At 33.1% G+C, this 17,212-nt stretch overlaps 1 protein-coding gene across 4 annotated transcripts in view; it reads right to left on the reverse strand.

Annotated features, from left to right (window-relative positions):
* CBLB (Cbl proto-oncogene B) overlaps window positions 1-17,212 on the reverse strand; it is a 203,844-nt gene that overhangs the window by 38,882 nt on the left and 147,750 nt on the right. For all 4 annotated transcript variants that reach the window (XM_064374576.1, XM_012476652.3, XM_012476647.2 and 1 more), the window contains exons 11-12: window positions 7,463-7,648; window positions 5,569-5,934 (exon numbers count right to left, since the gene is read on the reverse strand). In XM_064374576.1, the coding sequence (XP_064230646.1) occupies window positions 5,569-5,934; window positions 7,463-7,648 (552 nt within the window). The remainder of the gene's footprint in view (window positions 1-5,568; window positions 5,935-7,462; window positions 7,649-17,212) is intronic.

Raw genomic sequence — 17,212 nt, forward strand, 5'->3', positions numbered from 1 at the left:
ACATGTGGGTACTTTATAATGTGGTCATGCTTCTGTTCATCTAAAGTGGCTGTTTATATTTATCGACAGCAGCTAGAGGACAAGATTCAGAGGACGTAATTTAACATTTTGTCATTCTGAATTTCATGTTCTCACCTGTAACCATTACATTACACCAGAACATCATTTTAGCTGCACTACACGAGTAAACACAATAAATCACAACTTTGGGAACTAAAAATAAATACTTTTTGTTTTCTAGGTGTCTGAAAAATCTAGTTGCAAATGGTAATTAACTACTGTTCCTCAAATGTACAGACTGATAGTATGCACTGAAGCAGTTCACACCGAAACCTCACTGACTCCTCAACTAGGAAACATCTTTTTTGTTCCGTGCATTCTTAGTTCATTGTTCCAAATCTATCACAATTGCATTGGAAATGCTACCAATTAAAATCTAAATTCACAATTGTGATCCTAGCATTCCTCTGCCAGAAAATAAAACTTTAAATCCTCTTTCCTGACTACCAAATTACGATAACTTAGTGTAGAATTCAAGACACTTCATAATTGGTTTCAACCTACCTTGCTATGGTCTTACCTCATCTGCCTATTCTCTCTATGCTATATGCCATCCAAAATTGACTACATACTCTATACATATTTTCCCACCTCCATGCTATTCCTTTCTCTCATACCTACAAAAACAACAGCTGACAATTTTTCAACATCTAGCCAGTGACCCTCTTGCATGAAGCTTTCTTTATTCCTTTTCAGCCATGCATCTTGGAATTTTTCATCTTGGGGATCCCACACATTTTCTGGATGCTTCTCATATGCCTTACCTCCTAATCACATGCCTGTCTCATCCTCACTAGCTTTTCTGTGCTTTATTCCTCTTTGAATTCCCCAGAGTGTCTTGAACATCCTAGGTACTCATATAGCTGAATTAGGTAATGAGGTTGAAGAAATAAGAACACAATAGTGGAAGTTTAGACTTGTGAAAGAAGTATAAACTGGTTTGTATAATTTATTAGAAATCTAGGTTATCCTAGATTAGTATTTCTGTAAATGCCTCAAGATATCATCTAATCCTAATCTTAAAGTGTAAAATGTTTTCTTGTGATTCAGACATTGTCTAAAAACTGAAGATTAAAACATTTGGGATCCTTGAGGTACAGAGAAAACAATTTTGTGAAAATCTTAGCACAATTAAGAAAAACTTTAAAAAAAAATTACCAAACACAAACCTTTTCCCTATCCTACACATGTAAACCCCTACACATGCTACCTCAAAAGTATCCCTATATTTTGTCCTTCAACAACAGACTAGACATGAAACCAGTATACACAGAGGACTGATTTTCTGAAAGACAGCTCTCGAAATTTGTAGATAACTTTAACGTCATTAATATAAACACGTGCCTCTCCACCAAAAGTACAACAAGCCACAACTGCAAAAAGGGAAATCATTTGATGTATTTATCTTGCAACATCTTCAAAAGATTATAATACATAAGGTCATCTTTAGAACAATGTCACTGTAAGTAACATGACCAGTGAAAGACAGTTTTATCACATAAGAAACAGCAGTATTCTTACTGTCTCAAGAGGAACAAATAATGACAGTTGGGAACAATGTTAATATCTAGAAATAAGTAGATACATTTCAAGTTTCTAGTCATATTTTAATCTACTTTGGTAGAATTACTTTTCTCAGATGATTAAAACAAACCACCACCAACAATAAATATCTGGCCAGCAAGATGTTTATTAAGAAACAGCTTTATAAGCTGACTAAAATCTGAGACTTCCAGAGAATGGAAACAATGCTATAGGATAGAAATCTCCTACGAATAAAATCAGATAAATAATAACTCTTAGCTTGTAGATCCACATCTAAAGTAAATTATTACCTTGGCTAGCTTTTGATTTTGCTAGGTGGGAGGGGAAGAGTAAAGAGAATTAATGAATGTCACAAAAAATTCTTACACTTAATTTTAACTATGAGCTAGAATAATTTTTTCCTCAGAGTTCTCTACAATTGGCAAATGGAGTAATTAGAGCTTACTTTATTCTCATTTCCCCTACCATTCATTGTTCTAGTGACAATGTAAACAGAAAAGGCAAATGGTTCTATTGGATGATAGGAACTGACACACGGACAGAGGACGAATAATGCAGGGGAGTCAGTCCTCGCCCATCGACAGGGTACTGACTTTTATAAATTCCCTTGTATTCCACATGTATTGTTACTTTTCATTTAAATTTTTAGTACTTATCCACATTTTCTTATCTCTAAAATGGAAACTTGTTATTAAACTTGAAGCTTTGCCTCTAATGAAAACTACTAAACCTAAGTGGCAGTTTTTACTATTTGACCAAAAAAAAAAGTGTATTTGCTTACATTAGGGGGCCTGATAGATTACGTGAATAACAGCTCCAAATATCTAAGTCTCCACACCTTTTATTCCTATGATAAAGTAAGACAAAACAAAATGGCACTATTAAGTATGAAGGGTGAAGATACATTGTTAACACCTACTATTTTTATTAAAAATATTAGTCTTTAAAAAAAATCAAAATATCTCCCCTTTCTCTTCATCTGCTCTCATTTTCTTATTGTGTATGACATGACGCACATGTTTAAAATGACTACTCTTCTGCAGAGGAAAAAATCCTATTTTAAACAAGAAAATTATGCAAGATGCATAAAAACCTGTCCATTTGTAACTCCTTGCATATCATGGCCATCCTCTTCCTCCACCTTTTCTCTCCTGGCCTATAGCTGCCCACACCCAAACCCAAGCACATACACTCTTTTGTCTCTATCGCTGGCTTAAGTATTACATTACTGGCACCAAGTAAGTATTATATTACAAGCACTCAGTAAAGTAATAAGTAACCAAGTTAATAACTTACTGAGTGCTTAATGAAGTTATTAACTTGGTTATTGAGTGCTTACCAAGCATTCATTAGGAACTGTGCTAAGTAAAAAAAGGAGTGGAACAAAGAGAAGATGTTTTGGTTTAAAAAACAAACAACTATTTTGGATAAAAATGCCAACGGTTACAACTTATTTTGACACTCTATGTCCAACTGTTATTTTTGGTTTTTTTTTTATTCCTGTATAGAAATTTAGATAGTTGGAAGCTAACTATTCTCCTAGATACCAAGTATTATTAACATTCCATTTTATATGAAGGAATAAAATAAAGTTTCACTTTATTTATAAGAAAGTAAGTGAGGTTGGGGACAAAGATGAAGTAAGTTGCTCACATACACAAAGCCAGTACATTCTAGAGCAGAAAGTGAAATCCAGGTCTGATTTTGGAGCCTGTTTACAAATTCTAACCCAGAATCACAGAAACTGAGAACTACAGGATCCTAAGTAATCATGGCAGTTGTTAGTTGAAGCCAACCTCTTAAATCTCCCAACAATAAAATGAGAAGAAGAATTAGGCCTTTTATACTTTATGTAAGTTCTGGTATGTCCTATGATCTAATGAAGTGGAACCATTTTTCCCTTATAAAGGTAATAAAAGAGGAGATATGGTCTGTTTTGTAGTTTTGTTGCATTCATGCATCAACTATATATAAATTCTTCTTTACAGTTCACTCCAGAAGTTAAACAATTAGGTTGAAATTAGAAAGAAATCTAATTTTGGTTGAAACACCAAATCTAAGAGTAACATGAAATTAACTTGAGGATATTAGCTCTGCAATATGAATACACACAATATATGAGATTAGACCTTAGGGAATATTAATGAGAATTATTTAGAGAGAACTAAGTAATTAAAGTTTAACTTTCAATAAGAGATAAATTTTTCACTCAATGGTCTCTGTAATACTAATCTGTATCAATGATCACAGCATGAAAGTTCATATAGAAATATTTAAAGGAATGTTTTTATAATAACACACAATTAATATTTCATACCTGTAGTTAATAAAATAAAAAGTATCTCATACCAATAACCTAAGAAACTGTCATCCCAATTTTTGAAACTATAACATCTCATAAAAAAATTATCAGCCAGTTTTCTAGGGCTTAGGAGGGCAAATTATAATAGCATTAAAACTATAATATGTTATCTAAAAGAATCCTGAAACAAGATATCTTCAATGAAATGGCTGTAACAACTATTATAAGTATTTTTGAAGTTCATTCAGAAAATATAACATGCTGGTGAGATATAGCTAGTTAATTAGAGCTTTTCCTAACACTCTTCCCAAGACAAATGTGATCACATATGAATAAAAAGTAACAGATTCGAAAGGGGAAAAAAAACACTAAAAATCAAAAAAATAAATAAATAAATAGCATGTCCCTCCAGTCAGCATTCTAGATTGTGGAAAAACTCTTTTGAGATGACCTCCCCACTGACAGAGATCATTATAAAACTGGGTTTATTAGTGCGTTCTCTTACATTTACATTATATTTAGGTGACCCTGAAGAAGCCTTTAGAGATCCTCATATTTATAATAGAAGAGACTGAAGTTATCAAGGTGAGTCACTGGCAAAGAGTCACAGCAAATTGCCATCACTCCTTGCCTTTGTTTTGAATACTGCACTACAGAGTTGTGACTCTTCCTTTCATGGTTACCCCTTATCACTGAGGTTAAATATTGTCATACAGAGTGTTCATTATCACTGTACCTCCACACACACAGAGGAACTCAGTGCAAGTCACACGTCTTCCTTGCATCCTGAATATGTTATTAGACGAACTCACGAACTTCAAACCATTGTTTTGAAAGACTAGACTACTTTTGTAAAATAACAATTTAAAGTCTACAGAGATGGAATCACTTTAATATTACCGTGATATTAGCCAAGGCCTCTGTCAGTACAGAGAATATGGCAATGATCTAATCTCAGAGCCAAAAGCATCCTGGAAGCAAATACCAGAAATTATTACAGTACATCTCTGCCAAGGAACTACCAAGAATTCTAAAGTAAATGATGTCTGCGGCTGTCTCTTCGGTTCCTTGCACACATAAACTCCTTCCCAGGCATATAAATGATAGTGGTAACATCCTTCGAGTGAGAAATCAGCAAGTGTGAGAATCTCTCAGTTTTAGGGGAAAAGAACTTGATTTTTAAGAGTGAACTTGGTTTGGTGTTTTTAAGTAGATAGAAGTTCATTTTACCTGGTTGCCTAGTGTGTACTGTCCCAGGCAACAATAACTAATTCCAGAAACTGATTTAGAACATGTATAGTAACACAACTTGTAAAAATTGGATGGAACTACAAGAGTTTGTTAAAAAATACAGTGCTGATTATAGCACCACTAAGTTATTAATAGAAGAAATTTTTGGCAAATGAAATAAGTGAAGGTGAAATAAATCTCAGGCAAATTGTCTAGTGTCTTCACATTAAATTTAAATCATTACTTAGAACCTCCTGACTTCTTTTAAGTTCAAGTTTTAATGAGCTTCTGATTATTTATAACTTGGAGATAATTAAAGACCTGCAGGAAAGTGTGATACTAGGCAAAAAAACCACTTCCCAACCTTAGCTACCGACCATCAGAAGCATTTATAAGCAGATTCTCTAGCTGATGCTTTGCATATGTCTTACCTTAGCTCCTTCTAAAGGCAAATCATGGCGTCTGTGTTTTCGCATAAGCACTGGGTCAGAGCCCACTCTACTGTGCCTTCCATTTACACTTGAACTCGCTGTGATTCCGGGTTTTGGAGAGCCCTCGCCTAGGAGACGACATCCCACAAGCTGATTAGTCCCAAACACATCTCGAGGGCACCATGCTTCAAGAGGCATTGGCGGGTCTCTGGAAGGCACACTTTCCACATGATGGATGTGTCTACTCAGTCTATTGTCTGGTGGGATTGGGGGAGGTCTTTCAGGTGGTGGTGGAGGAGGATCCCTTAAGGGAGGAGGTGGTGCTGGGAGTGGTTTATCTTGTTTTCTCACCATGCAAGGAGAAGACTAAAGAAACAGAAGAGAAAAAAAAAACCCTAAAGTTGTACCATGCATTGAAATGACTTACAAACTAGTGTATTATTGCTTTTATTTTCTAAGCCAAACAAGTAGTTTTATTAGATTGCTGTGCCATCTTTTAGTAAGTTTCTTTTATCACCAGTTAATGAAATTTAAATGAGAATAAAAAACTCATAAATATATTTCATTAGGATTTAAAAGAAATAGAAATGAGTACATAAATGCAAACATTAAGTTATAGAAATGATACAGAAACAAATAAAAGATCAAAATTATATGATGATTTTGACATTAAAATAATAAGTCAATAATTTATTTGCACATTTCTATGATTTAGGAGAGGAGAAATCTATCAGAGTTCTTGTCACTGTTTTGGTTGTTTTAAAGAGCAACTTGATTTGTTAATAGTTATAGAATATTAAAAGCTTTATTTTTGTTTTCATCACTGGGATATAGCACAACTGATACGGGGCAAACACGTTCTGCTTCTTTATCAGTTATTACCAGAACAGTGAAAGATCACCAAGTAACAGAGCAGCACTACATATGGAATTACTTCAATTTTATGAATTCTTACAATATTTTAAAAGATCAGACTGATTTTTACATAGAAATACAAAGGTATATATCACTGAATTGAACGTATATGCTTTTCATAGCTTTTGGCTTTTATTCATATGGTTCATCTGATGATTGATTTGTAGTTTTAGTATTAGAACGTGGCAGAGAAAAAAGGAATCTATTGTGTTTACATAATTCTAAATGACATCCTAATTAAGTCTTCAAATGATCTTAAAACAAATTAACTGGCAATACAGGAAAATCAAACACTACTAAAAATACTGCCCTTCCAACAAATTTTAGGCAATAAAGGATGTTACCAAATAAAATTGATTTTTAAAATCTTATACTTATCAACTTTGAAGAAAAAATCCACACAATAAAATAAACTGTAGGCTTAACTGTAGAGTAAGAGTTATGTCTTTAATATTAAACAGTAATATAATTACTTTGCAAATACTGCAATTCATTGCAATTAATTTCCCTAGGTGTAAAAAGTACATATAATTCCCTCTTCTGAGTCACCTTGAAACAAGGGTGATAATTTATCACACCTTAAGCCCTTATGCAAATATACTCCCATCACATTTTTCTTGTCATGGTACTATAAAAATGAGCATAAAATATCATTTGATAACAGCATGCAAATTATTGTAATGCATATAATGACCTTTTAAATCTATCTTACAAAATAACTATACTTACTCTGCTACTTATTTTAGCAAATCATGGAGCTACAGACATATGCTCTCTCTCTGCAAAAAATCTGTGTAACTTGTATAGTAATAAAACAGAAAATATGAACATGGGCTCACCATAAACTAAATGAGAAGCCCACCAAACTTATTCATAAACAAAAGCACAAAAAATCTGAGTAATAGAATTTAAAAGAATCTGAGCAATCAATAATTGTCTTATACATTTTTTGTCTGTGTTTGTAATAAAGTTGATCTACCTTTGGTGAACCAGTTGGGCTGCCACAGGGAGATCTAACTATGCCTTTCTGAATTAGATCCAGGCGAGGAGGCACCGGTGGCAGGCTTAGATGTGGGATCTGGAGTGGGTCAGGCTGTGGCTTTCTTCTCTGGGCAAGGGGAGAGGATCCTGGTGATGTGACTGGTGAGTTCTGCCTATCAGTGCACTAGAATAGAAGAAAAGAAAGATAGCGCTGTTTATTAGAGTGCAGAGCATTCTCAGTTCTTAAAGAACACATCTGGTTGGAAGAAGGTTTCTGATACTGTACATTTGTTAAAATGAATTCCCCTAGTTTACCCTGATTAATAGAAGCAAATAGTTCACATGGTCCTCAAGCTAGTATTATGAAAATAACAGATAGATAAGTTTCTCCTATATATTACGGAAAGAGCCTAAGAAAAAAGAACAACACAAGTATACTATAAAGACAACCAAATGCAGATATTCTTCAAGAAACCCATCAATATTTTATGAGGAAGCCAGAAACACACAATGCAGTAATGCACATTGCTCTTGGTTCTCTGTATTATAAATTTTTTTGCTCAAGCTTTGTACGTTCTAATACTTAGCTACTGCTTTGTTCCAAATAAAACATGTATCTTGTACATAGTCTATTTTTCTGCAAACCAATTAAATCAGGTGGGATTTTAAATAAATAATTGTATGTTTAAAATAAACAGGTTTAAGCCCATTGTTTTTTTCCGCTTAATCCTTCACAAGGAAAAGAAATTCTCAAGTTAAACATTTTTCTGGAAAAATAATGACCTATATCTACGAAAGTCTGTACTTCTGCCAAAAACTGATTAAGTTTCTGTTACTACAAGTTTTCCATATTGTCTAGTAAAGTAGCATCAAAAAGCCAGTAAGTACTTCAATTTGAACATAACACTTCCTATTGCATAAGGGGTGTGTGTGTGTGTGTGTGTGTGTGTGTGTGTGTGTGTGTTTTAACACAGCATAACCTGATTTCTGTTTGTTACAAAAACCATATAGTTAATCAAATAGTGTTAACAGAACAAACAATATTCTGTTCTAAAATACTAGGCAGTTTCCTTTTCAAGTCTGAGTTACTAGCTCTTTGAAGATTTAGGCTTGATTTCTACAACACTATTGATCATGCCTTGATATTATTCTGTTTCTGAATGTTAGTATTTATAGAGTTTTAAACTTATTTCGAAGCCATTTTCCCCCTAACATTACTTACCTTTGTAAGAATAGCTGATGTCATCACTTGACAATTTAATATGAACTTAGCAGCTTTATCATTTAGTCTGTCATTAACTGAGATAACAGTTTTGTGTTCACATTCACACTTGGTTACATTGTGTAAGGCTTTTTTTCTTAATTAACTGAAATTCATACTTTATTCAGATTTCCTTAGTTCATACCCATTGTCTTTTTTCTTTTCCAGGATCTCATGCAGGACATTATAATAGTTTTCATTATAACATCTCCCCACTTTCCTTTCGGCTCTTTCTCAGACATCTGTTGTTTTTTGATGACTTTGACAAATTGTAGAGTACTGGTTAGAGATTATACAGAATGTTCCTTTACTGGGATTTGTCTGATTTTTAAAAATAATTAGCCTAGGGTTGAAAGTTTTGAGGAGTAGAACCATGGAAGTAAAGTGTCATTCTGACCACATCATATCAAGGATTCATGCTATCAACATGATTCCCCATTGCTGTTGTTGACCTTAATTACCTGCCTGTAGTATTGTTTATCATACTTCTTCACTGTTAAGTTTCTTTCTTTTCTCTCCTCCTTCCTTTGCAAGGAAGTCACTGCACAGCTCACATTTATAGAGTTGGAAATTTATGCGTCCCTTCGTAAAGACTTTTTAAAATAAATCTGAGGCCAGCCCTGGTGGCTGATGCCTGTAATCCCAGCACTTTGGGAGGCCAAGGCAGAAGGACTGCTTAAAGCTAGGAGTTCGAGACTAGTCTGCGCAACATAGCAAGACCTCCTCTTCACTAATTTTTTCTTTTTTTTAATTAGAAGAGTGTCGTAGTGTACTGCTTCAGTCCCACTACTCAAGAGGCTGAGGCAGGAGGATTCCTTGAGACCAGGAGTTTGCGTTTACAGTAAGCTATGATCATACTACTGAACTCCAGGCTGGGCAACACAGCAAGATCCTGTCTCTAAAAAATGAAATAAATAAATCTGAGTGGCTAAACAGAAGACTATACCTCAGATACACCTAAATATTGTCATGACATTACTAAACTGTTAAGTCTTTGTCTCTGTCGGTGCCAAATAACAAAATCACTCAACAAAATTCAACATAATTTTACACTACAATTTTAAGGACCATTTCTTTTTATAAATTAATGATTCTTTTTCATATCTTTTAGCTTGGTTATGTTAAGTTAAAAAATTCAATTGTTACTGAAGAAGAAAATAAAGAATTTCTGTAGTCACAAACTGACTTTAGTACAGTCAGTGATTTTTAACTAAGGAATAGTTCTACACAGAAAGTCACAGGGCCTCATGTGGTTATAAATTTGAACCTTCTGGAGCAAAACTAACCCTAAAGTCATCACAGATCAGAAAAAATTCCTGGTGTAAAGCTATTTGCATCACAGAATCTTGATACTGTAGATCAGGAATTGTCACAGGACATCTAACTCTTCATCATTCCTATTAGGATAAATTACATTCTCTGAGAACTAGAAAAGCCGTTACCTGATAAAAATGCTTGTTGATATGGCTACTATCCTTTACAAAGAAGAATCAAGAAGCAAAGCTATCAATACTGTTTCTAGCTGAAACAATATATTTTTTACATATAAAAAGAATGCATAATTCTTTAGTTATTTGCAAAGATATTTTTCAGGGCTATCAGATACACATACTGCAAAGATTGCTGAATGAGACCTGTGCTCCTCCAAGCATTTTGCTTCCAGAAATACTTTCTCACTTCTCTCACTACCTAAAACAGGACACAGAATTGTGATAGAGCCAACAGCCCTCTTAGTATGAGAACTTGACTTTCACCCTAGATTGGATTAATTACTAATATTATCCAGTTACTAAATTTCTAGCATGTTTAAATAATGGGCTAAACTTGATTTGAAATGGGTTGAAGCACCTGTTAGATACTGAAGGAGTATAATGAAAATCCTCAGAACAGACATCCAAACCAATGTGTGTAGCAAAGTAATAACCTTGAACTTGTAGATACTTTGAGACAAGCAGACTCTCTGCAGTTTTGTGAATGTAATTGGAAGCATACCTTGCTTAGCGAAATTCATATTGTGTTCTGAAGGTGATTATGCATTGTCCTTTTGAAGAATTAATTCATTTTGAAGCACTACAGTATCTGTAAGTTGGCTTAGTTAGAAGGATTTTATGGAGAGTATGTGAAGGAGCAAAAGTCTTTCATCTTTATTGATTATATGTATTAAATTCACCAAACCTCATTTTCCTGAGTTCTCCTAAATTAGAGTAATATTCTCATGTAAGAGTAGATAATTTAACAATCTCTTCTGATAGTAATGCATTATTCTTTGCTGAAACTTTTACTATTTTTAAAAACAATTATGCAATTAGGGTACTGAAGCTTTGCATTATCTTTTATTGCTGGTAAAATTCAAACACGATGAAGATTTGTAAACATTTTTAATAGGTAATATTTATATTAAAGGTCACTTTTAATTTATTTGAGTCATCACAAATTGTATTTTTCTTTCCTTCCTATTTGAAAGTCTAAGGAAAAAAAGGAAATCTAGCGCAATGTGGCATAATCCAGTTCATAATTAATTTTTTGGATGAGATATTAAAAATTCAGAACACCAAAGTTTATCAGCTCACTTTAAAGAATAAAAAGCCTGCTCCTTTTTCTCCTTTTGAAAATAAAATAAATCGAAGTAGATCAATTCAATGCAGACCGAAATTATTTCTCCTTTAAAAGACAATGCTGTCTTTATATAATATCCACATTTTTAATTTTTATTTTTGCATTTTAAAAGACTTTCAATTCTAGAGTAACAGGCTTTTCCCCTGTACGGGTAGTCATCAGGCAGTTCAAACAGCTCTATAGCTAGGACCTGAATGTGGCAATTCATCTTTAGTCTACCAGTTTATATTATCTCCTAAATTGACTCCTTAATCAGTCATTTCCTCCACCCTTTTCTGGGCCTTCTTCCGCAGTTCTAATCCCCAGCTCGAATTACCCAGGGCATTTATCTTTCTCTACATATGATAGGTGATAAAGAGAACTATAGGGGTTAAACAATAACAACAAACACAGAAGCAATCCCCAGGCTCAGGTTTAAATTCTAAGACAATGAACTGTGCTCATTTAATTATTACTTACTGATTCATCCAGTTTGTCTTAATCACTACTACTTCCATTCTGTATAAAAATGCAGACCAAATATATAAGTATAAAACATCTTGGGTAGAAGAATAGGAAAGGATTCATTTAAATTCTGAATAATAATAGTCAGTATTTTGATCATAGAAATACTCTTGATTAGAAAATGTAAATTTCAACTATGGCCATCTAACTCAGCTCTAATGCCAACTGGTTATAAAGAACCAGTTTCATTTGATTAATCATATAAATAAATGTATAACCTGATTTCAAACCACAGATATCATATATTTAAATTTCCTATATTCAAATTTCTTACATTTAAATTTGTTATAAAATAAAGATGCTATGCAGTCTTGAAAATGTCGCCACCTATTGATGCTGCTATCTGTAGATTAAAAAACAAAATTAATCCATTTGACAGGAATGTTATGGGTTAACAGAATTAAATAATACATTATAAAATAAATGCTGATGTAAAACATTTATAAACATTATGTCAAATAAATGCTGATGTAATTTAATTTTTATTTAGATGAAATGATTAGGAAAATGGATTATTTTGATGTAAAAGGCACAGAATGTACTCTATTATCTCCAAATATCTAGTCAAAGCTTGTTCATCTTTACTGCCAAAAAATAATTCCATTAAAGTTATTTCTAGATAAAATGCCCACGCTTGTTATTTCTCATTTTGTCCCAAACAATTCCTTCTACTATCAGGTCTAAACAATGCAATAGTAACAAAATCAAATATCTAACCAAAAAATTACATTAATTACAAATGCATTCAAAACTCAAATAGAAATGCCTCTTGGATTATTTGCTATTATTAGCACTATCCATTAAAAAAAAAGTAGAATTGAATTTAACATGATTAGGTTCTTTTTTCTTAAACTAGAAAGGGTCTTAAACACAAAAACAAATGAGAAAAGTAGTTTAAGAATTGGATTAGGCTTATAAGTTTAGGAGTATGTATATTGTCAAACTGCTTGCCATAAAAAATACATTTTACTGGTTTTGGCACTCCTCTCCTTGTATCTTTTCCATTTTCTGTTTATTTCACTTTTTCTCTCTTCATTATAAAGCACATAATTTCACTATAGGAAATTTTGGAGTTACAGGGAAACGTAAAGATATTTTACAGAACACCTACATATAGCTATTGGTGACGGTTCCTAATCACATACACAGTGATAAGTCTACTCAATGTTTCTTAGCATTATACAAAAAAAAATGTAGCTGACTTTAAACATTCTTCATGAACATAATTTTAAAGTGCATATATGGATATATCAGCATTTACAAAACTATTCCTGTGCAATGAACACTTAGGCATGTTTTCAGGTTTCTTTATTATAAAGTAGTATCATATAGAAATCTTTAACCATATATATATATATATATATATATGCTAGTTTTTAAGGAAAGAATCATAGAATTGTTTTGGGCACTAGATACTAAACGTGTAACTGCGTCGAATTTATGAACATTGTTAAAACATTTTTGCTGTCCAGATGGTAAAAGCAATTTATTCTCTCACCAGCCATGTATGATAATTACCATCACACAAAACTCAGAGGCAAAGAATATTTGTGTTTGCTTTGATGCTTGTCATTTCAGTGGCCCATACCAATGTTTAAATTTGCCCTTCCTTCTTTGACAAATAATTTGAAAAAAAATTTGCAATATTTGTTAGACATGTGTATTTCTTCTTTGGGTCACAAGCCTCTTATGGTGTTTTGTCCCCATATCCACTCATTTCCTCTTTGTTGATGTGAAAGTGCTCTTTATATATTAGGATAGTGAACCTCTTTCTATCTGTTATAATTGCTGTCACTATTTTTTCTGCAGTTTAATTTTTCCAATTTTTATATGGTACAGATTTCACCTGCGTTCTTCTGGCTTTCATGTGCTAATGAATGACTCAAGTATCACGTTCTTTTTGGCACTGCCTAAATGAGTTCCTTTCTCTGTCACTCCTTCATGTTAATATCACCACTCTTAAAGAAATATAAAAAAGGTAAAAAAATTCGGTCATAAAGCATAGAAAATAGAATGTGAACACAGAATTAACTGTACAGAATTTATTCACAATATCCGAAATATTTATGTAGAGGTTAACTGCAAAAATTGTGAAAGACAGAAACATCCCTTCAAGTTACAAGATACTGATTAGCATCATTTCATTCCTTTATCTTGATTTTAGGTGATTCTCACATTTTTCTAGTATTATACTTATTTCTAAAACTTTAAAATAAATTCTGTTTCAGCCTCTTTCCAAACACAAAGGCTGAGCCAGCCTTGATTTCTTCCTGTATTATCATCACACCAGTGTATATGTCTAACTAACAATTTCTCTTCAAGTCTTTAATCCTGCTAACAGATGAGAACATCTTTTACAAACTAGAATCCTGGTGTTCTAGAAATTTAAAGGCCACACTGGATTCTTTTAAGTATACATGCTCACCCTTTACCTCTGGAAATGAATAAACACTATTATTTATTTCTCTGACAAAATGCACAGGATCCTTTATAACTACCTTGAGGAACAGGTAAATCCACATTTGCAGTCTTAACGGAAAATCCTGACAGAAAATATTTAAGAAGTAAAGTAGTCAAAGCCCATCTCATTATGTTCAGCTATTACCAATAATAATCAGGCACTCATTCTATTTTAGTCACTCTTCATTTTATCCACACCTTTAAAGAGCCATTTAATAAAAACGTTAATAAGATTCATTATTATGGAAATGGCAAAACATTTGGTAAGAAACTTCAAGCACAGTCAGGCTTATTATAAAAACAGGACAAGAGAAAATTTCTCCAATTACTAATAAGATGAGAGTTCTGACAGTCCCAGAGATAATCAAAGTCAATTTTATAATACTTTTAACATGATTTTTACTTAATGAATTTCCATATCTGAACAAGGTATATACATGAATAATAAGGATGATGAGAAGGACTCTGAGAGTCCATGTTTTTCTATAAATGTGTGAAAATTAATAAAGGACATTGCTAAAACATTTATCACATGATAAAATATTCTAAGTATATTTTACTTGCTACTATTCTCTTGATTCTTTTCTTTTCACCTTATTTTGTGAACAAAACAAAAATCAAAAGTACTTAAAATAGTAGCCTATACAGAATATTATTCAGAGAGGGTATATACTACAAAAATGCTTACACACACACTCACATATTCATATGAAATTAAAGGTTAAGTATAACTGACTTCTGTTATCTATTTTGGAGTCCCTCCACAGATAATAAACAAAAGCTTATATGAAGAATGTTGTTTAAGAGCAATACAATTATTTCGTGCTTATCCATGATCATACTTCCAGAAGTCTCAACCTATAAGAACTCAGGAAGAAACCCAAAATGATAGAGGAAAGTCCTTTGAAATAGGAGAAACTTTTTTTTTTCACTTCTTCCTACAGAAACAGAATGTAGGTACCCTGCTACCTACCTAAGAATATGGACATTTGATTGGTGTGTAAAATGAAGTTCACTAATTGAAAGGTTGAATTACTGTCTATGTTCCACTAGTAACTTCTGGAAATTTTCAGATAATACAAATTAGAAGCAATAAAGAAGTGGAGGAAAACAGAAGCCTTTATACTAAGAAACAAGGATTGGAATAAGATCTGATTTCTCCTTGAGGTCTGGCAGGGAGGTGGTCAACTAGGCACTCCTTTAAAGTAGTACAGTCTCACACTTGGGGATAACCCAAGGGCACTGCTCTACTGAAATACTAAACACTGTTAACCCAAGTGATGATACTGCTTCTCCTCGAAGTACCCTCTTAGGAGAGGGACTTGACCTCCTGGCCTATGATTAGCCTCCATAATCTTGAAGTTTCTTTAAAGTCTCCTATTTTATTTTAAACATTTATACAAATTTTATATCATGATCCAAATATATGTGTGACTTTAATTTAAATTTATGGATCCTTCTCTTTATGTGACCTACCCTTAAATCTCGTAGTAAAATGTAAGCTTCTAGAAACATGTCATGTTGACTGTAGTGGCTTCTTATGCTCTTTGGCTCACTCAGCTGCATAACCAATTTTGAGAAGGCAGGGAAGGGTGACATATAATTCAGAAATATTTCCATAAAAATGGCTGAGAAACAAGAACATTCTGAGAATTAAAGGAGTAAATTTCAGTCACTGAAAAAATGCTTTCATGTGAAACCCTTTCTGCTCCCCGAATGCCAGCTAAAGCTGGTTTCAACAAGCAATTGCTTTGGTTACTGTAGTTCTTCACCCTACTTTAGATAACACTTAATCATTTCAATTTACTTATACAAAAAATAAGAACACTGCAACTCTATCTAAATTATTTAATCCTTAAAATAGTATTTCAGCTGACATGTTGACAAGTTTGCATTTTCTATGAGTTTCAAACTTGAATGTATTTTAACAGTAAATTATTTTAACGTGGTCATGCAATGAAATAACTATGTAGATGTTATTATGTTAAAGAAATACAACCAATTGCTTGGTAACCAATAGAACTGTGGTATCTAATTCTTCCTAATAGAATGACAAATATCAATATCTAAAGGAAAAACTTCCGTAGACATGTCAAAAATACTGATACTTAATTCTTAGAAGTACAGCAATATTTCAGGAGTCTTAACACTAGCATAAAAAAATGTGGCCACGTATAATGGCTCACACCTGTAATCCTGGCGCTTTGGGAGGCCAAGGTAGAAAGATCGCTTGAGGTCAGGAGTTCAAGATCATGCTGGGCATTATAGTGAGACCCCCATCTCTATTAATTTATTTTAAAAATAGTATTAGTAACAACTAATACTTAGCATTTACCATCGCTGTTCTAATGGCTTTATATATATATATATATATATATATATATGAACTCACTTAATCTTAAAGAGGCAGAGTTTTGCAGACTAAGTACTTGAGAGAAGGGCAGTGGGTGGGGATATTAAATAAAGCAAGGCACATAGATACTACGTAGGAAAACTAGAAGATGAGCCCGGGCAGTTCGACTCCACGAGGGTTGCTTTACTTAAGAATGTAACAATTAAGAACAGTGTCACCACCGATCATTTAAATAAAAAAATTTAAAAAATTAAACTACCTTCTCAGGGGCCTACTGTGTGTCAAGCACTATGCAAAGTTCTAAGAATGCAAATAAATAAATCAATAAATAAAGCATAGCCTGTGCCCTCAAGGAGCTGACAATCTAGCAGAGGCAGTGGACTAAAAACTGGGTACAAGAGTTCAAATGTGGCTTCTTCTAATATACTATGTACTCAAGTTATTTTTGAGACATACGTAACAACATCTTTAATACTGACATCATCCAGCATTTGGATGAGGCAGTTGTTTCTTTTGTTAATCACATGCTAATAAAAGAAATACCACTATTTTGC

Source organism: Aotus nancymaae, unplaced genomic scaffold (assembly GCF_030222135.1).
Source record: "Aotus nancymaae isolate 86718 unplaced genomic scaffold, 86718_ANA_hifiasm-v0.15.2.pri h1tg000011l, whole genome shotgun sequence".
Classification (NCBI taxonomy): Eukaryota; Metazoa; Chordata; class Mammalia; order Primates; family Aotidae; genus Aotus; species Aotus nancymaae.